Source organism: Vipera ursinii (genome assembly GCF_947247035.1).
Source record: "Vipera ursinii genome assembly, chromosome: 7".
Classification (NCBI taxonomy): Eukaryota; Metazoa; Chordata; class Lepidosauria; order Squamata; family Viperidae; genus Vipera; species Vipera ursinii.
In genome coordinates, this window is record NC_139521.1 from 11,097,558 (window position 1) to 11,119,195 (window position 21,638).

At 40.1% G+C, this 21,638-nt stretch overlaps 2 protein-coding genes across 3 annotated transcripts in view; one reads left to right on the plus strand and one right to left on the minus strand.

Moving 5' to 3' along the window:
* PPAT (phosphoribosyl pyrophosphate amidotransferase) overlaps window positions 1-21,638 on the minus strand; it is a 320,661-nt gene that overhangs the window by 297,652 nt on the left and 1,371 nt on the right. The window lies entirely within an intron of this gene.
* Window positions 1-21,638, plus strand: part of PAICS (phosphoribosylaminoimidazole carboxylase and phosphoribosylaminoimidazolesuccinocarboxamide synthase) — a gene marked incomplete at its 5' end in the record, with an annotated part of 69,672 nt that overhangs the window by 24,882 nt on the left and 23,152 nt on the right. The window contains 4 exons of the mRNA XM_083367231.1: window positions 3,143-3,214; window positions 6,066-6,425; window positions 13,302-13,367; window positions 14,733-14,923. Of these exons, the coding sequence (XP_083223357.1) occupies window positions 3,143-3,214; window positions 6,066-6,425; window positions 13,302-13,367; window positions 14,733-14,923 (689 nt within the window). The remainder of the gene's footprint in view (window positions 1-3,142; window positions 3,215-6,065; window positions 6,426-13,301; window positions 13,368-14,732; window positions 14,924-21,638) is intronic.

The following is a 21,638-nucleotide window of genomic DNA, read 5'->3' on the forward strand; positions in this document are numbered from 1 at the left end:
CTGGTTACCAAAATGCAGTAATGTGACTGGGGGAGACAATAGCTGTAATTTCAAGGAAGAGCTGTAAGTAGCTTTTTTGAACTCTGTGATAACTTTAAATGCCCGTTAAGTGACCGGCCAATTCGCAGGGCTTGTTGTACCTCAAGTTGCTGTTTTCTTCTTTTTGTGTCCAAAAGCCTTTCGAAATTAGGACAAAGTTATACAAATAAAATATTATGGAATCCATCTGAATTCAGATGTAGACAAAAAGTGAGTTTGCCTTGCTTTTCCCAAATGCAATCCCGCCCCGCCTTCAACTATTTTGACTCGTAACGCTTTCAAAGGGCTTCAAGGCTTTATTCAAAGGCCATTTGAATAGCAGCACATTTTCACCCAGTCAATTTAATTGTCCGGAAATGGCAAATTGAGAAGTAATTTTTATCCTTACCAAATTATGTGTTTCGTTCCTGGAAATGAAACCTCAGCCATTCTGTCCCTTTTTAAAAAATAAACAAGCGGCCTCAATATTTTACGACAACAAAACAGAAGAACACTGTTTCTGTGTGAGAGAGAAAGCTGTTTTAACTATTTCCATTCAATCACCTTTTCCAGTTGTAATCTTTCCTTTAGGGCAGGGGTGTCAAACTCAATTTCATTGAGGGTCGCATCAGCATTGCGGTTGCCCTCGGGGGGGGAGGTGGGTATGGCCAGGGTGAGCACGGCCTACTGGGTGGGCATGTCTGGAGTACGTATTTGCCTACTGGGTGGGCATGGGCAGCTCTACATAGTTTGCATCAAGGGTGCCTATGGGTGCCTGGGCAGGAGTGGGACAGATCTGAGGGTCTCTGGCAGAAGGAGGGTCTCTGGGCCAGGGCTGAGGCAGTGGGGGCCGTTCCCTCACTGTTTCCAGGATGGCTTTGCGGGCCACATGAAACCACTTTGCAGGCCGGATCTGGCCCCTGGGCCTTGTGTTTGACATGTCTGCTATAGGGTTTCATCTGGAAAATGTATGTCTGTCCCTAGTTAAAACAGTTGAAAGCCACTGATTTAAGGCAACGTTTTGCACAAGGAATAAGTAATAACCCTGCAAGTGCAGAGGAAGGATTTGAAGGTTTGGTAGCTCCCAAGTCTCTTGGTGTCAGCATGTGATCGGAGAACCTGTTCCAACAAATGTGGAACGCTGGTCTTGATGTAGAGCAGGGTTAGGCAGTTCAATGGTCCACAAGCCACTGGGGGTCCCCTAGATCAGCCCCCAACCTTTTGGGCGTTGAAGATTGGTTCAATGAAGAATGGTGTTTCCATGGACTGGTGGGGGGCGTGGGGCGTGGTTTTGTTTGCTGCCAGCATCCCGCACGTGTGCAGATGGGGCTTCGCTTGCTTGCATGGCCCAGATCGATGCCCGTCCATCGACCAGGGGTGGGGGCTCCCGCCCTATACAGTCCATCCCTTAAGACCTTAAGTGGGCTTCAACTTCCAGAATTCCTGAGCCAGCCAGCCAAGGTGAAATCCACAAATCATAAAGGGGGTGGTGTTATAGTTGCCCACCCTTGCACTCCATTCTCTCTGAATGTTAACACAGAAGCATTCCATTGCCTATTCAGTAGCCGCATAATTTACCAAACTGCATTCTAATTAGCAATTAGTAAGTGAACTTGTGGAACAGTTACTCATTTAGAATGCCTGAAGAGGCAAGAAAATCAAACTGCAAATCCTCCTATACTTAACTAAGCAGACTTCCAAGTAAATATCACTGGAACAGAACATAGAAATGGCTTTGGATGAGATGCATCCTGGATTAGAAACTGTAACAGGAAGAATAAATGAAAATATGTGAAATCATAAAATGGAATAGTTTTCACAATTTGGTACCTTTCAGCTGTGCTGGGTCTGCAAACCCCAGAATTCCCAGTCAGCAGAACTAAAAGAAGATGCCAAGTTCAGAAAAATATTTACAAAATAATAAACCTCACTAAGCTATGCATTCTGGGAAGTTAATTTTGCTTGCCAGAGAAGGAATATTGAGGAGTAAAGAAGATTCTTTCACTGTTATGCACTAGAGCAGACAAGCTGGCCTGGCCTGATGGGATGGGGTTGGGTTTTTATTATTTTTAATGTGTTTTAATCTATTGTAAGAGTTGTGGGCATTTGTTTAATCTCTTTTAATTTTTGTATTTTGTCTTTTAACATGCATTGCCCTGTTCACCGCCCTGAGTCCTTCGGGAGAAGGGCGGCATACAAATAAAATAAATAAATAAATAAATGTCAAACACAAGGCCCGGGGGCCGGATCCGGCCCGCGAAGTGGTTTCATGCGGCCTGTGAAGCCATCCTGGAAACAGTGAGGGAACGGCCCCCAGAGCCTTGGCCCTGGCCCAGAGACCCTCCTTTTGCCAGAGACCCCCAGATCTGTCCCACTCCTGTCCAGGCCCCCATAGGCACCCTTGATGCGAAGGATGTAGAGCTGGCCACGCCCACCCAGTAGGCCATATGCACCCTAGCCACGCCCACCCAGTAGGCCACGCCCACCCTGGCCACACCCACCCGGCCCCCTGAGGGCAACCGCAATGCTGATGCGGCCCTCAATGAAATTGAGTTTGACACCCCTGCACTAGAGTCATACTACTAGTCTTTAATAAATATACCAGTATTGGGAGTGAGACTTGCTGTTTTTCCCAATTTAGGGTTACAACTTTATTTGGCAACATAACGTTTTAGATATGAAAATGTTGTGATGATGCAATAATTCATCCAAACTGCACAATGCAATCAACCCTTTAAAAATTGTACTATTTACCAGTGCTATAAATATGAAGAAAAAGGTATGGGTGTAACTATCAAAAGCTTACTATAAGGTATACCTGGTTTGGAGCTTCTGTTTTGGTCAATATCTTGAAACAGGCAGAACAATCTTATAACAGGCATGTGCCTCTCAACTGTATCAGGATAAATATTAATTTATTAGGGTTATATGACCACCAAATTAGAGAGGCCCAAGGCAGCTGAAGTCTACAGACCAAGAAACACCTCATATGAAGCTGCAGCATTAAAGAACATAGCAATGGGAGGAGCAGTTTCCTATTATTGCTTCAGCTTTAGTAAGTTAAATTAGAGATTAATATACAAGACATGCAACATTGTAATGAACAATTGGGTTATTTTGACAGATGATGATTCAGTCAGCACAATCTCAGAGGATACATCTGGATTCTCAGTGTATAAGCAGGCACCTGGAACAGGTAAGCTTTTTTTTTTTTTGCTTCTAATCAGCAATGGGAGAAGATGATAAAAGAAAAATATTTTTTCATGAATTGTGGCTCTGGGTGGGGTTGCCCTCTCTCTACAGAAGGAGATCCAGTACTTGATCCTCTGAGGATCAGAGCTCCTGCTTGAATGGCAAATGGAAGCCACAGCTAGTAGATGCTCTTGCTTAGCTCATAGCGGTGGGCCAACTGGGCACGGTAATAGGGACTTGTGCTCTTATATTATCACAGTACATCCTAACTGTGACAGGTGACAGGTTCTACATGGCCCTGTCTTTTGAGGATGACTTGGAAATCACCACTGGTATAAAAGGGAAGTGGTCACACAGCGGCCACCATTGTTATTCCCTGCTTGCTGCGATGACTGTAGGGCTTCAACAGGGAAAGGGTTAGGGATTGCCAGATATCAAAGGGACATAGACAAAGTGGCCATCTTTCTCTGTAGCAGTCCCCCTGTTTTGGAAGATTTTGCCTTCAGATAAGCACAAGGCTTTCCAAACAGCCATCAAACCTGTTTCAATAAGCCTTTGATGAATGAGGATTCAAGCCTCTTACATTCTATTCTATTCTGTTCTGTTCTGTTCTGTTCTATTCTATTCTATTCATTCAAATTGCAATTTGTCTTACACTAATGTTAGATGAGGGACGCGGTGGCTCAGTGGGTTAGGACGCTGAGCTTGTCGATCAGAAGGTTGGCAGTTTGGCGGGTCGAAACCCGAGTGCCGCGTAGCAGAGTGAGCGCCTGTTACTCGTCCCAGCTTCTGCCAACCTAGCAGTTCGAAAGCACGTAGAAAAATAGGGTAACAGCGTTCTATGCGCCTTTGGCGTCTAGTCATGCCAGCCACATGACCACGAAGATGTCCTCGGACAAGCGCTGGCTCTTCAGCTTTGAAACGGAGATGAGCACCGGCCCCTAGAGTTGGAAACAACTAGCATGCATGTGCGGGGGAACCTTTACCTTTACCTTTAAATGATATATGAGACCAGAGATATTGACCTTTTCCACCTGCCTTAGTTTTGGTCAGTTGAGGCTTTTTAGTAAGAGAGAAGTAGATTGGGTTAACACCCTTAGTCTTATCAGTGCCACCTATAGCACTTTCGGCTAACTGTAACGACAGTACCAGTCACTTTGGCCACATTTTATTTACTGTATTTATAAAATTCAGAAAGTGTTCCTACTAAGAGTTTACAAAAAGAACATCAAACTATCCATTGACAAAAAATAAAACACACACACACACACATCTAATGAGTCTCCCAAAGCTTTTTTAAAAAAGCCAAATTTTAATCAGCTTTCAGAAGACCATACATGCCACAAATACAGGGGTTGTGAGCCCAAGTAAATCTATGCTATCCTAGGTAAAGCACAATCTGCAATTTAGACCCTTTCTCATATCCTACCAAGTAGGAAGCATATGCAGTATGCTGACCTACAATAAGGACACAGTGATATATTAATGCGATTTGAAATACTCCCAAATCTGTTACCACATCATTCCTAATTGAAAGTATATCTATCCTAAGTTACTAAAGCCTCTAACTATACTTTGACACCTAAAACATACTTGCCAGAAAACGGCCCCCTTTTCTGCCAGCACTTGCATCTGAGTAAATATCCATGGGATTGTACAGTCAGAGCCTGATATCTAAGCTTTAATGGAAATTTAATTCCTTAGATCTTGTTCTGTTTTCTAAACCAAACTACAATACAGAACACAAAGCAAGTTCACAGAATAACGGAAACATAAGATTTGGAATGACCTTAGAAGTCATCTAATCCAATACCCTGTTCAAAGCAGCATATTTTACAACATCTCCGATAATTTACCATGGGAATAGCAGTAGCATTTAGACTTATATACTGCTTCACAGTGCTTTACAGCCCTCTGTAAGTGATTTAGAGTCAGCGTATCATCCCCAACAATCTGGGTCCTCATTTTACAGACCTTGGAATGGTGGAAGGCTGAGTCAACCTTGAGCCGGTGAGAATCGAACTGCCCGCAGTCAGCAGAAGAGCCTGCAGTACTACATTCTAACCACTGCACCACCAGGTCTCACCACCATTCCAGCCTGTATGAAGATTTGAGCTGAAGGAAAACTCAGCAGTTCATGTTCTACCACCATATAGTCCAGAAGTTTCTCCTGAAGAATAACCTGAATCTCCTTCCTTGTAGCTGCAAGATGCACCCTTAACTAGTTTCCAGTTTCTCCCATGTTGCCTTCAGATGTGTGGAGTTCAGCTCTCGCAAGTCTCAATAACCTCCACACTAGAATTAAAATGTAATTGCTTCCTTTCAAATTATGAAGTGGATAAACACAGGGTTCTTAATTCACAGATACCCACTCTCTACCTTACATATGGATCGCCCAAGTTAAAAAGCCAATACTAAACAGCGTATAGAAAATCTCTTTAAAACTACAACAACTTTTCCAGGATCGTGTAGTAGTTTTAAGAAGTTGCGGAACTATATCTGAAGTGGTACACAGCCCTAATTTCTTTATATAATATTCCATTTTTTTTTAGACCAGGGGTAGGCAACCTTGGCTCTTTTATGACTTGTGGACTTCAACTCCCAGAATTCCTGAGTCAGCATGGCTCAGCTTGGAAACCTCTCCCTTTCCCCTCAGCATGGCTGGCTCAGGAATTCTGGGAGTTGAAGTCCACGCGTCATAAAAGAGCCAAGGTTGCCTACCCTTGGTTTAGACCTTTTCCTAATTAAATACCCATTAAATCATTTTGTCTAATAGCTTTATAGGGGGAAATGCAATAACATGCCTTCATTATGTGAAATACATTTGTTTCAGTTCTTTAATTTTGAATCTTCAGACAATCAGATGACCTTGGATGAAGCCCAGAATCACTTTAGAGTTATTACAGTCAATGACACAGGAGCAGGAAAGCACTGGTGCGACAATGAAGTCAGAGCTCTAATAAATATATGGTCAGATGAAGAAATACAACACATGCTTGAAGGAGCAACAAGAAATAAAGAAATATTTGAGGAGATAGCCAGAAGGCTACTGAAAGTTGGAATAGACAGAGACTGGAAACAGTGTCGTACAAAATACAAGAACTTAAAATACGAGTATCGAGCGGTGCAGAAAGAAAACAATCAGCTTGGTAGCGCAAGCAGGAAGATGAGATTTTACGATGAAATTGACTGCATTTTGAGGAACCAGCCCTCAGGTATGTTTACATGCAGGGACAGAACCAATTTGGCATTAAAATACTAATAACATCACAGAAGCAATGACTTAAATATTAGAAGAAATGCCTCATCAAAGCCATGGCTATATCACGATGGTAACAAATTTCATCTAAGCCTTGAAATTCAGAGTTAATAATCCTCATCCCCCAAAGAAAATCACAGGATGCATGTTGCATATGAAACAAGCAACTTATTTGTGTGTTAGTAGTAATCAGGAGTAGGTCACAGGATTATATGCCCCGTCTCTCTTCCTCCTTCCTGTTAAATATGAGTCCCCATTGGACTCCACCCTTGTTTTTAGAGATCTATATATATCAACATGGCTGATAAATTCCTAGCTCGAATTAATTTGATTGCAGTTGAAAATTAAGTTTGGATCTGATGTTATAAATAAGCCTACAAAGGTCCTGGCCCGCAGATTACATTTTGTTCTCTTTGCCAGGCAGTTAAAAGACACATACCATTTAAACTAAATAATGGGGATAGTGAGTTAATTGATACAGTATATCACTGTCCCCGGCAATCTAAGAAAATAGGGGAAGCCAGGCACCACACAAGTTATGCAGCAAGTAAACACAGCGTCAGTCATAAAGGACTCAAATGTCTATACACTAATGCACAGAGTATGAACAGTAAGCAGGGTGAACTAGAAATTCAGGTAAATGAGGGCAGATATGATATTGTTGCCATTACGGAAACATGGTGGGACGAAACCTACAAATGGAACACACAGCTAGAGGGATTTAAACTATTTAAAAGAAACAGACTAAACAAAAGAGGAGGAGGAGTTGCTCTATACATAAGAAATAACTTTATCTCTACAGAAATAGAGCACAACAATGATGAAAACTGTAAACTTGAAAGCATTTGGGTCAATATAAAAGTGGAAAAAAATGACATTGCCATAGGTTTATACTATAGGCCGCCCAACCAAGCAGAGGAAATAGATGAACTTTTTGCTAGTCAGCTAACTAAGGTATGTAAGAAGCACATCACAATAGTAATGGGGGACTTTAATTACCCTGATATCAACTGGGAGACAAACTCTGCACCAAGTGGAAGATCAAACAGATTCCTGACAAACCTAGCAGACAACTTTCTCTCCCAAAAAGTAGAGAAGGGAACTAGGGGATTAGCCATATTGGATTTAATTCTCACTAACAGAGATGAAATGATAGAAGGTGTCGAAGCCACAGGAACCTTGGGGGGAAGTGATCATGCAATATTGGAATTCAACATTCTGGAGGCACAAGCAATAGAACACAGCCAAACTAGAGTCCTGGACTTTAAAAGAGCTAATTTCAATAAACTTAGAGAGACCATGGGAAGAATTCCATGGATGAGAATCCTAAAGGGGAAAACAACTCAAGAAGCTTGGGAAATTTTGAAAAGTGAGATAATAAAGGCCCAGTCTAGTACAATACCAACAAAGAAGAAAAATAACAGCTCTCAAAAGAAACCAGCATGGCTGCATAAAGAACTCTCTGATAAACTGAAAGATAAAAAGGACAAGTATAAGAATTGGAAAGAGGGGCACATAACTAAGTCAGAATATCAGCAAATAGCCCGAGCCTGCAAAGATGAAGTGAGGAAAGCTAAGGCTCAAAATGAACTAAGGCTTGCGACCAAAGTCAAAAATAACAAAAAAAGCTTCTTTCAACATATAAAAAACAAGAAAAAAGTTAAGGAAATGATTGGTCCATTAGTGGGGGAAAGTGGCAAGAAGGTGACAAGCAATAGGGAGAAAGCAGAACTATTTAATTCGTTTTTTGCATCTGTCTTTACACAAAGGGAAAAAACAGTCCAACCTACCCAAACCAGTGCCATAAAAAACAGAATAGAAATGCAAGTTAAGATAGGCAAGAAAATGGTAAGTGAGCACCTGTCCAGCCTAGACGAGTTCAAATCACCAGGACCAGATGGATTACACCCCAAGGTTCTCAAGGAACTGGCAGACGTGATCTCAGAACCACTGAACTATATTTTTCAAAGATCCTGGAGCACTGGGGAACTACCAGAGGACTGGAAGAGAGCTGATGTAGTTCCCATCTTCAAAAAAGGGAAAAAAACAGATCCAGGAAACTACAGACCTATCAGCCTGACCTCAATACCTGGGAAGATTCTGGAAAAGATAATCAAACAACAAATCAGCGAACACCTTGATGCAAACAAAGTCATCACTAAAAGTCAACATGGGTTTGTCAAAAACAGATCATGCCAGACAAATCTTATTACATTCTTTGACCAAGTGACAAAATTAGTGGACCAGAGGAATGCTGTAGATATAATTTACTTGGACTTCAGTAAGGCATTTGATAAAGTAGATCACAACCTACTACTTGATAAGATAGAAAAATGTGGGTTAGATAGCATCACCACCAGATGGATTCGTAGCTGGCTGACAGGCTGTACTCAGCGTGTGGTCCTCAATGGAACCGCATCTACATGGAAGGAAGTGTGTAGTGGGGTGCCCCAGGGCTCTGTTCTGGGCCCAGTGCTCTTCAATATCTTCATTAATGATTTGGATGAGGGGATAGATGGGGAACTCATCAAATTTGCAGACGACACCAAGCTGGCAGGAATAGCCAATACTCCAGAAGATAGGCTTAAGATACAGAAGGATCTGGACAGACTCGAACACTGGGCACTATCTAACAAAATGAAATTCAATGGTGAAAAAAGTAAGGTTCTACATTTAGGCAGGAAAAATCAAATGCATAGGTATAGTTTAGGTGGTACCTTGCTCAACAGTAGTAACTGTGAGAGGGATCTCGGAGTCTTAGTAGACAATCACTTCAATATGAGCCAGCAGTGTGCTGCAGCTGCCAAAAAAGCCAACACAGTGCTAGGCTGCGTTAACAGAGGGATAGAATCAAGATCAAGTGAAGTACTAATACTTTACAATGCTTTGGTAAGGCCACACCTGGAATACTGCATCCAGTTTTGGTCACCACGATGTAAAAAAGATGTCGAGACTCTAGAAAGGGTACAGAGAAGAGCAACCAAGATGATTAGGGGGCTGGAGGCTAAAACATATAGGGAACGGTTGCTGGAATTGGGTATGTGTAGTTTAATGAAGAGAAGGGTGAGGGGTGACATGATAGCAGTGTTCCAGTATCTCAGGGGCTATCACAAAGAAGAGGGAGTCAAGCTGTTCTCCAAAGCGCCTGAGAGCAGGACAAGAAGCAACGGATGGAAACTAGTCAAGGAGAGAAGCAACCTAGAACTAAGGAGAAACTTCCTGACAGTTAGAACAATTAACCAGTGGAACAACCTGCCTCTAGAGGTGGTGAATGCTCCAACACTGGAGGTTTTTAAGAAGAGACTGGACAGCCATTTGCCTCACATGGTATAGGGTTTCCTGCCTGAGCAGGGGGTTGGACTAGATGACCTCCAAGGTCCCTTCCAACTTTATATATTATTATTATTATTATTTATTTGTATGTAAGAGGCCCATCTTCTGATCACTATGGAGGGCAGCTGGTTAAACCTTTGAGATTAGCTTTTGTTTTTCAGATAACAGAATAACAAGAGTTGGAAAGGATTTGGAGATCTTCCTAGTCCAGGCATGTCAAACTGCCGGCCCATGGGCCGAATGTGTCATGCCAGAACCGCGCCCACCCCATTGCCGGCAATGGGGAAAAAGTTGCAATACGTCACGCGACATCACAAGTTTGACATGCCTGTGCTAGTCTAACCACCAGCACAAGCAGGAGACCATATAATTTCAGACAAGTGGCTGTCCAGTCTCTTCTTAAAAGCCTCCAGTGATGGAGCACCCACAACTTCTGAACACAAACTGTTCCACTGGTTAATTGTTCTCTCTGTTAGGAAATTTCTTAGTTCTGGGTTGCTTCTCTCCTTGATTAGTTTCCATCCATCGTTTCTTATCTTGCCTTCTGGTGCTTTGGAGATTAGGTTGACCCCCCTCTTCTCTGTGGCAACCCTTCAAATATTGGAACAGTGCTTGAATGTCACCCGTCTCATTTCAATAGACTAGACAATCCTAATTCCTGCAATTGTTCATGTTTTAGCCTCCAGCCCCTTAATCATCTCTGTTGCTCTTTTCTGTACTATTTCCAGAGTCTCTACATCTTTGTTATAATATGGTGACCAAAGTATTCTAAGTGTGGTCTTACTAAGTGTGGTCTTACTAAGCGGTACTAATATCGGTACTTCACATGATCTTGATTCTATCTCTGTGTTAATACAACCTAGGATTGTGTTGGCTTTTTTGGCTGCTGCCACACAGGGCTGGCTCATATTTAAGTGATTGTCCACTAGGACTCCAAGATCCCTCACAGTCAATGCTATTCAGCCTGCACATTTGACATTTTTTGCACAAGTATAAAACCTTACTTTTCTCTACACTGAATTTCATTTTGCTAGATAGGGCCTAGTGACCAAGTCTGTTGAAATCCATCTGGATCTAGATCCTATCTTCTGGAATGTTGACTATTCCTGCCCGTTTAATGTCATCTGCAAATTTGATTTCCCCTTCTGTTCCCTCATCTAAATCATTTCTGAAGATGTCGAAGAGTACTGGGCCTAAAACAGAATCCTACCAATTCCTTTCTTCCACAAAGATGTATTTTCAGAGGACCACACACTGAATGCGATTTTTGTCAGCCAGTTTCAAATCCAACTGATGGCGAGGCTGTCTATCCCACTTTTTTAGCCTACCAAGAAGTAGGTTGTGTCTACTTTGTCAAATGCTTTGCTGAAATCCATGTGTACTATGTCCACTGCATTTTGCTGGTCCACGAATTTAGTCACTTTGTCAAAGAATGAAAGATGATTTGTTTGGCATGATCTGTTTTTCATAGACAAACCCATGTAGGCTTCTGATTATAACTTTGCTTGCTTCTAGGTGTTTGCAGATCTGTTGCTTGATTATCTTTTCCAGTATCTTCCCAAGTATTGATGTCAGGCTGATTGGTCAAAAGTTTCTTGGATCTGTTTTCCCCCCCCACTTTTTTGAAGATGGGAACCACATCAGCTCTTTTCTAGTCCTCTGGTAGTTCCCCAGTGCTCCAGAATCTTTCAACAGTGGGATGAAAGTACCAATACTGGTAGCTAGCAAGACTACTACTGGTTTTGGAGGGATGAAGGGATGTATTTTAATTATTTGTTGCATACGGCTGCCTAAAATTGTAAAATATAGGATTGAGTTAATGAACATTTACTTGAATTTCACAGATTGAGTAGTATTTTTTTAGTTAGCCTATCACTCTAACTCTACTCAACTACTTGTAGCATTCTGCAAATCACAGTTTAATTATCAGAAACTGACTGGGTTCGAATGGCTTAGCGTTGTTTGAGTCAAACTGCGTTTAGCATAGCATATGTGGACTCAAAAAAACATGGTTTGAAAACCTGTTTAGCAAAATGTGACTGCAGCCATTGTGTCTTGTTGGTCCTAAGAACACCATCAGCTGGCAGTGAGATGGATATGATAAGAGGCGAAATAAGGAAAATGCCCTATTTAGATAGAAGGCACCGTAATAAAATCATACACAAAATCTCAAGCACCAAAATATCCTTGTTGGTGGCCGTTATTATTATCCTATTCATCCCCTATGGATGAAGACCTCTTCAATGAAGATTATGGAATGTATCACATTAGACCAGTGCATGTTGACCAAATATTTTGGATTTCATAGTTTTAAGGCAGGAGTCCCCAATCCCTGGGCCACGGACCGGTACCGGGCTGTGGCCTATTCAGAACTGGGCTGCGCAAGCAGTGGGCGAGCATGCGTGTGCAAAGCTCCATTTGTGTGAGCGGAGTGGGTGCGTGCCTGCTGCTTGTGCAAATGGAGCTGTGCGCATGCGTTCAATCATCACTCACACAGAATCTTCCCTTCTTCCTCCCGCCACCCCACCGGTGGTGCACAAAGTCAGAAAGGTTGGGGACCACTGGTATGCTAGTGAAAGCCCCAAAATCACCCAGCTGAATACTGAGGACAGATACATAGAATATGTACAGAGTTCACCGTTCTCATCCGAATATTGACGTCTTATGACTTATTTAATTTCAAGATTTAAACACCTGCCCTATGTCACTTTTTCATGGGCGTTGTCTAGAATTATTTATTATTTTTAATTTAATCCCATTTATATCCCGCCCTTCTCCGAAGACTCAGGGCGGCTTACAATCTAAGCACAAACCAATGTGCTTAGCAATAGCCTTCATTCTATGTATATGCCTGCTTATTAGGGCTTCCCCCCCCCAAGCGGCATTGCCACACATTGCACACTGCCACTCTTTTGAGGGGTGTAATGTGCCCTTCCCAAGTTCTCTACACATTGTAAGGACATGGGAGGTTTTTTCATGCCAAATGAAACTCCACATACGCTTCTTGAGCATACTACGGTTCTAATTTTCAAATGCTCAGAGAAGCTGCTTAGAGAAACTCATGGCTCTTGCAGGTATACACAAAATCACCCAAGGAGGTTAAAAGATCAGAGCATTTGTTCACCACTGAAATAGTCTTTATCTAACATTAATGAATGAATTTTGGGGGGATGTTTGTGTGTCTTATTAGCAGGAGCTAAACAACTGGAAAGATATCCAGGGTATATTTACATAAGGCTTTCATTGAAAGTGGAAAAGATTTGACGAACATGCATATACAGCTCTGTATCTATGTTGATGACCCAGGCAATTATCACTGAAGAAATTTCTACAAAGTTTAGAGAAATGTAGAACAAAAAAATTATCTGTGTTTCTGCTTATTTTTAGTTCCAGAAGTGTGAATTAAGTCGGTTAAATTAACCTAGGAGCAAATGTATTCATCTTGCACCCCAAATGTTAACAGCACACTGCCAATAAATCTTTACTGTCTTTTTTAAAGAGATCCTTGCAGAAGTTATTACAGACCCAATACTACCGAGGGTCAAGAGGAAAGTCTCTGAAGAAGGTAACGATTTTTCACTGTATCATTGGGTAGATGTGGAAGAGATATAAAATAATAACTAATTCCCCAGGCAATCCATTCATTTATGTTTGGTGCTTTAAATTCATGGGAGGTGAAACAAATCTCTGCATGCGATGTGCGAATGTCCCACGAAAGCTACTGTGAAGAGATAAACAACCCAATGTGTGTTTCAATATATAAGTAATCCTTGATTTACGACTAAAACTGAGAACAGAATTTCCGTTGCTGAGCAAGGCAGTTGTTAAAATGAGTTGTATCTGATTTTATGACCTTTTTTTTGCCATGGTTGTTAAGCGAACTCCTGCAGTTGTTAATCAGGCAGCCATCACGACAACTGGTTTCTCCCGTTGACTTTGCTTGTTGGAAGCTCATCTGGGAAGGCCAGAAATGGCCAGTCACAGATTCTTAAGATGCTGCAACCGCTGTAACTGCATACCAGTTGCCAAGCATCCAAATTTTGATCATGTGACCCTGGGGATGCTCTGACAGTCCTTGACAGTGTGAGGAGCATTTTTAAGTCACTTCTTTCAGCGATGTGACAAACTTTCACCATCCCTAAATGAATGGGTTGGAGGACTATCTGTAAGAAACTTGTTGCATGTTTATTTGCCCAAAGGGCATAAAACAGCACTGATGTCCACTACTTATCTCCAGAGATTATGGAGAGACAGAACACTTCACTGCATGCAATTATGTTCGGATGGATCATGAGTATAAATATTTTTTCCAAGGATCACTCCTGGTTCACTAGCAGGATTCCCTTCCCTCCAAAAGGGGAAGGGAAAGGGGAAGGAAGGAAGGAAGGAAGGAAGGAAGGAAGGAAGGAAGGAAGGAAGGAAGGACTGACGGATGGATTACCCCAGGGTACAATATCTCTTTGGGAATTTGTAATAAAATAATAATAAACTGGAAGCTGGCATCATGCAGCCTTTAGCATAGTCTATATTTTAAAAAAAATCTCTGAACCCCACAGTATTTCCCTATAATCCAGTGCACTTTGAAAGATGCCTCCGTATTCAGTAAAAAAGACAAATATATAGGTTGCAAGAAACAACTTTTGCAACTTTGCCTTCTCCTGACTAGGTGCTTTTTATCACGATGGCCATAATATGTTTCCAAAATCTTGAATGTGCTCCGGCTTGAAAGGCTTGTTTGCAGAGATATAAACGTTTCTTTAGGGCAAAATATCTAAAGATTGGAAGAATGCCCCAAGCAAGCCAGTGCAATTTATATCTGTAGGTAGGTAGGTAGGTAGGTAGGTAGTAGGTAGAGACATTAGAATCAATCAGAGTGTATCAATTTCTTGACAAAACTAAATAATCTCTGATACTGTTTTTTTTCATGCAGAACCCTCACCTATTCAATTTAAGAAAAGCATGTCAGAGAATACAACAGTGCAACCACAAAGATGTGTATCTGAGGGCTTGCAGTCTGTTATTAAAAACCGAACATCATTTTTAGAGAGGTTTTACAAACAGGAAGAGGTGCAGGATATCAGACGAAAGCCACTGGACGCTGCCCTTCCCCTCCTGCAACAGGTTTGTTTAATGTTTTTACTTTATTAGGGGTGTTGGGCAAAGAGTAAAGCAACAGTAAATGAATTGCTGAAATGTCCAACAGAATAGAGTTAAGTTCAAATTTCAGGTGCCGCCACTCTCTTAATTCAGTAACTTCAAGGACCTGTTATGAAACACTAGTAAAATGTACTCCAAGATATAAATATGAGCTGCAATCTTATACTTATGGGGTAGTAAGACCCACAGAATCAAGAAGCCGTATGTGTTCTGGGCAAGTAGAAGTATAATTAGACAAAGAAATGAGGTATAAAAATGTAAAACTCTTAACTGCTCACATAATTCTCCCAGAAATAGAACTATTTTACTGTGCTAAGCAAAAGAAACTAGCAAATAACTCAGTCACAGGGTCTATATGAATCAGAAACCACAAAACATGTGTTTAATAAAAGAGGATGCTATGATAGCCCAGCCATTATTTTAGGGGGAAAAAATATATGTAAGCTATACTGAAGATAAATTTTATTGAAAACCTTGTTTTCAAATCTGAAAATGTATTCTCCCCTCAATTTTGCAGGTGGTTTTAATTTTAAAAGTTGTTTTCTAACTACTAAGCTATTTATCTACATTTTATTTGTCTAAATGCTTTTTGAAAATAGATTCTTGACTCCCTCTCCCAATTCTGTGCTTTATTAGGATGTTGCTAATAAGAATTAGAGACATTTATCCAAGCAATTTAGGTACTGAATTGACAGTGAATCTGCTCTTTCCTGTTCAAATAAATTATTTAAAACAGGGGTGCCAAAAGTGGGACATGGGACATCCTTTCAGATATCTAAAGTACTCATTTTACCTGTTAACCTAATTAACACACCCAGTTGGTTGGCTACCTGATCTTGGTTTGCTTCTTGCAAATGTGTCACAGCCAAACTAGATAACGTCACCAGTTTACCATGTTTGGTAATGAAATATTTGCCAGAAAAAAAAGCCATCATCAAACACCACGATCCAGCATTTCATCCCTGAGCTATATATGTTCTCCATTATTGACACTCCATTTGGAACAGGAAAGGCTGTGGCATTAAGTTTGTTAAGAGAAGCATGTTGTTGCCTATCCAATATGCTTTAGAACTTGAAGTTATTTTCATTTAACACTGTTTTCTGCGTACTCTGTTTAAGCTTAATCTTCTTCTACTGTGTAAATTGAACTGATGTGGTTAATAATGACAGGTATGTCAGATTTGCCCCTTTTTCTATTGTAGATGCAACTTCTGGTTAATTTATAGGCAGACCTTCATTGAGAAGAGACGCTGATCACCATAAGCAGCCTCAATTCATTAGATAGATAAATAGATAGATAGATAGATAGATAGATAGATAGATTTTGTTGTTAGCTGCGAAGTCGTGTCTGACCCATCGCAACCCTATGGACAATGTTCCTCCAGGCCTTCCTGTCCTCTACCATCTTCTGGAGTCCATCTAAGCTCACGCCTACTGCTTCAGTGACTCCATCCAGCCACCTCGTTCTCTGTCGTCCCCTTCTTCTCTTGCCTTCAACCTTTCCCAGCATGAGGCTCTTCTCCAGTGAGTCCTTCCTTCTCATTAGGTGGACAAAGTATTTGAGTTTCAAGATAGATAGAAAGATATAGACAGAGGTAGGCAAAGTTTGTATTCTAAGTACCATATCCTTAGTCTTTATTTGGTGATACAAATGCATTTGTTTAGCTTATTAGGTCTACTGTACCTATTCATTTTGTATTCCAAGGGAAACTAACTACTTGCCTTGAAATAATGCTCATCCCAGTAGAAAAAAAAATTAGGTCTACCAAAACTTTACACCTTGTCCCAACAGATCCTTTACACAATGGACTTTTAGTCACATTTTTTTGCGCTACAGTAGACCTAATTAGCAAGCCATTCACAAAGTTCAGACAGGATTACTTTAAATCAGCATTTTAAAATGTTAATGTCACTATTGTTTCTTGTAGGGGTATAATAAACCATAATGTTGCGCATATATATATATATATATATATATATATATATATATATATATATATATATATATATATATACACATACATACATACTGAACATTATGGGGAACAAATCTCTGTAAGTAACCTTAAGTGAACATACGAAAAAAATGATTTTTCAAAAAGACTGGATATTTTGTAAAAACATGAGAAATCTTTTGAGAAGATGCTATATTGCTATCTTTCAAGGTCAGGAAAGTGAAACACTGAAGACATAGCACTAAGCCCAAAATTAAAGAGTATAAACCTTCCCTTTCTTTCCGTAAAAAAAATCTGTCCAGTTCTAAAGAAATTTTAACCATGCTGACTAACTGCCAAATTTTCTGATTGGCAAAACTCCCACAATCTGTGTCCATCCTGTTCTTGCCAAAATGCAATATTTCTCAAAATGAAGTATCTTCTAGAAAAAGATTAACAAGCCTAAAACTTGTTCCAAAATGTTACAGAACAGTTTGGGTCAAGGACTTGCATGACGTTTTTTCATATATTGATTAACACAGTCTAATTGCCCAAACAAGATTATTAATAATACGGTCTTATTTATTCTTTATTAAGAATTTGTTTAAAAACTATTCAACTGCTTTTCATATTTTGATATTTAGCGCTCCAATCCAGTATTTAAAATCTATCCTTGATCATTCCTGAAGAGTGAAGGACTTTTAAAAATCTCTTTTGACATATTGCTAGCTCAATTTAATCGACTGGAGTACTAGACTGCAGTGTAAATGACTTTGATCACATGATACATACCCTGTTTCCCCCCAAATAAGACCTAACTTGAAAATAAGTCCTAGCACGATTTTTTCAGGATGCTTGTAATATAAGCCTGACCCACAAAATAAGCCCCAGTTAAGATCCTCAGCCATACGGACCCATTTAGTATCATATTTTCCCCAAAATAACCAGAAAATAACCCCTAATGCGTCTTTTCGAGCACAAAGTAATATAAGACCCGATCTTATACGTGTACTTCTGAAATCCATGATGCCTTGCTTGGTCTGCTGAAGATGAAACATGCAAGAAACATTAATTTTATTTATTTAGTATAAACGTATACAATACACGTTGCCTGGAGGCGACTCTAGGTGTCTTAATCATATCAATAAGGGTACACCTCATACTGCAGAATACTTTGTGTCATGCTATACCTGGATGAAATAGAGTGCCACTCATTATTCCTAAGGCAAATTAGCTGCCCTTTTTCTAGCACGACCATCATTTTTCCCCCACTAAGAACTGCTGATTTCTAGCAGGTATTATTGCACGCCAATTCCCATCAGCTCTACTCAGTTCTGGCCATTGGAGATGAGGGGGCTGAAATGTTTGGGCAACACTTGGAAGTGAAAGCAGCATACATTGCTCACATGTGGAAAAGACAGTTCAGAATCACAACGTTCTGAGAATAGAATTCCTTTTTGCAAAAGAGCATTCTTTGTTTTGTTTTGGCAGATACCTAAATCAAATTAAACAAAAAACAAAAAACTATCAAAACATTCCATAAATGGTGACTCCAATGTTAAATTGTGCCCTAAAATGCAGAAATCTGATCTATTTTGGGATGTTTCCTTGAACCTTCATATTAGATATTCCCACTTTAGATATATAGGTAGTCCTCAACGTGACCATAATGGAGCCTGCCCATTATGGTCGCAAGTTAGAATGGCTGTAAAGTGGGGCAACCACATTACTGTCCTGATCTTACAATCTTCTTTGTGGCGGTTGTTAAGTGAATTACCGTGGTTAAGTAAATCCATAGTCATTAAGCAAGGCCATGGTTAATTATGGGGCATTTTTGCCCAAAACTGGAAATAGATGCCATTTTTTTGGGCAAAAACGTGGAAAGCATGCGGGGCTGTTGCTGAATGCCCAAAATGCAGTCATGTGACTGTGGGGGGTGGGTGATGGAAGTTTGGAATTGGGTCATAAGTACCTTGGGGGGGGTTCCTTCATAACTCTGAATGGTTGATAAATTTAAGATTTAAAAATCGTCAAATTGAAGATTTTAAAAGCTTTCGCTTTTAAACTCCGTCATAAGACACACTTCTCTCTCTTTAAAACCAATATGCTGCTTTTAATCAAGTTTCTTAATTATTTCAGTTTTGTGGAAAGGATTTGGAGGCCATCTAATTTCAGTAAACACGAGGAAACCTGTACCCGAGTTACACCTTGTGTGTCAAGACTATTTAACAATATATACCAGGGTGCACAACAAAAATCGCTCAAGAGTAGTTTAAGGTGATCTTTAGAGTAGTCCCGATACTTAAGTGCATTAGAAGAAAGATTCCTGTTAATTCAGCCTATAAAAGCTAGGGGAAAAAGGAGGGGGAAGAGTATAGTTTTCAAGAAATTAGTCTTGAAATTAGTCTTAAATATATTCAGAGCATAATTTACATAGAGCTCACATTTCATCTGTTTAGCATCATTCACACTGGCAGGAGATTGTGAAGGTAAAGCACCACAAAGGTTAGAGCCATTTTAAATTATCTGAGAAATATGCTTTGGATAGAAAACTCCACATGCACACACCGGAAGGAATTATTTTAGGTATCTATGCAAAATATTCCCTAAACTTTATGCTGAAATGAATCATATGAAAGACTACGTCTGTCTGTCTGTCTGTCTATCTAAATATATCTTAACAGAACTATATTAACCAATTAGTGTTATTAATCTTCTCTTATAACATGCTGTAATTCATGTCAGGACTTAGAAATACCAAACGTAGACTTCATTTGTGCCTTGCTTTTTGCCATATAGTTTATAAAGGTAGCCCTAGCTTATCAATGATAACTGGGATTGTAATTTCCGCTGTTAAGTGATGTGATCATAAAGTACAATGTCATGTGACATATCACTTAGCCATAGTAGTTCCAGCAGTCCCTGGTTGCTGTCATTAAGTGACTCATCATGGGTTGTTAGTCAAGACCTCATTTGGTTGTCATTTCCAAATTCTTGCTAGCTACTGCTATTGCTGTGTGTCTGTGGGGAAGCTGCCCTGGGCCAGAATTTCAAAGACTGGTCATAAATACCACTCATTTTATGCCAACTTAAGTTTAAATGGCTGCCAAATGAGTGGTCATTAACTAAAAACTACCTGTATTGCCTCCATCAACTTTTATCAATGACTTGTCCCAGCTGAATTTTTTTTTTTGCATATATCTTTAATCTAGATTTACCAACCAAGTCTAATTGATATATTACACCCTGACACATTTTCCCACCTGAAACTCATTCTCCAGGCTGACTGGAGAATACATTGTTGGGAAGGCATACAAGAGGTAAAAGTGCTCAGAATTTATGCAGTTCTGTGTTCAAACTAGGTCCCCGGGTTGTTTAAAGAATGATGGGAAAGAAGCCAGAATCATTGTTAAAATTACCTTTCCCTAATTGTAACTAAATATTAGCTACTATGATTTTAGCTCTATCTTTATAGTTAATTGGAAATGGAAAGTTAAAAACAGGAAACCAGTTGCTCTGCTGCCTGTGCTTGTGTAGAGCTGAACAAACCATTTGAATGATAACCCACCATTTATGTAACAGATTTCATACTTGCAAGGATAGCTACTCTGTAAAACCTGGCAAGTTGATACTTCAAACTGTTACTATCAAAGCAGGATCAGAACTTTAAAAATAAATTAATAATATTGGGGATGGGAGGAAGAAAGTTTCCTGAGATGGAAAAATAGGTCTGTCAATTCCTTTTGAGTTGCAAATTTAGGGGTGGGATTGTAAATGTTTTGTTAGTGCAGTGTAATATTTTTTTCTTTTCTTTTCTTTTTACCAAGAAGGTGACTGTTGTGTCTTAAATATATATGCCTGTGTAGTCTAGGGCAGGGGTAGGCAACCTTGGCTCTTTGATGACTCATGGACTTCAACTCCCAGAATTCCTGAGCCAGCATGGCTGGCTGAGGAATTCTGGGAGTTGAAGTCCATGAGTCATCAAAGAGCCAAGGTTGCCTACCCCTGGACTCTAGGGAGTTTTTAAAAAGTAAATCCTAGACACATGTGCCACATGATCCTTGAGCATGATTACTTCCCAAGAAATATATGTGTGTGTGAGTGTGTGAAGTATTTGTCAAGTCTTTTGAATACACCTTGCTAATCAAATCTTTCTTTCCTGTTTTGGCCTAACTCAAGGCTATCCACAGGATATAGTCACAACTTACAACAGCTCATTATTTTGTGTAAATTATTCAAATTGCTAATAAAGAATTTAGGGAGGCTGATATGATCATTTCGAACTTCTTATGTTCTCATCAGTCAGTCATACCCTTTTTATCTGAGATTCGAACCTGGGCTGATTATATATTAGGCTGTTGTTTTAACTTCCTGAGCCACAGGTTCTCTCTCTCTTTATTAGCTAGGAGGCAAGGGAGATACATGTGTTAAGTATTTGTCAAGTCTTTTGACAAATATATATATAACACAGTAGCATCCAGCCACACAACGTTTGGAGAATTTGCACAAACATAGAGAAGGTACATCCTTACTTTCTGTTAAGGGGATTGAGAATTGTGGTTTCTGCTTGGTTCAGCAGTCCCAATCCTCTAAGTGAGCAAGAACAAGTATCCACAGAGCAAATTGAATCTAGAAATTTACCACTCTGTGAAGAAATACATACAGCTAAATTTTTAGCAGGCAAGAGAAACAAGGGTAAAGAGATGTAGACTAGCCTGATGCTCTCTGGAGATGCTGGATTAAAC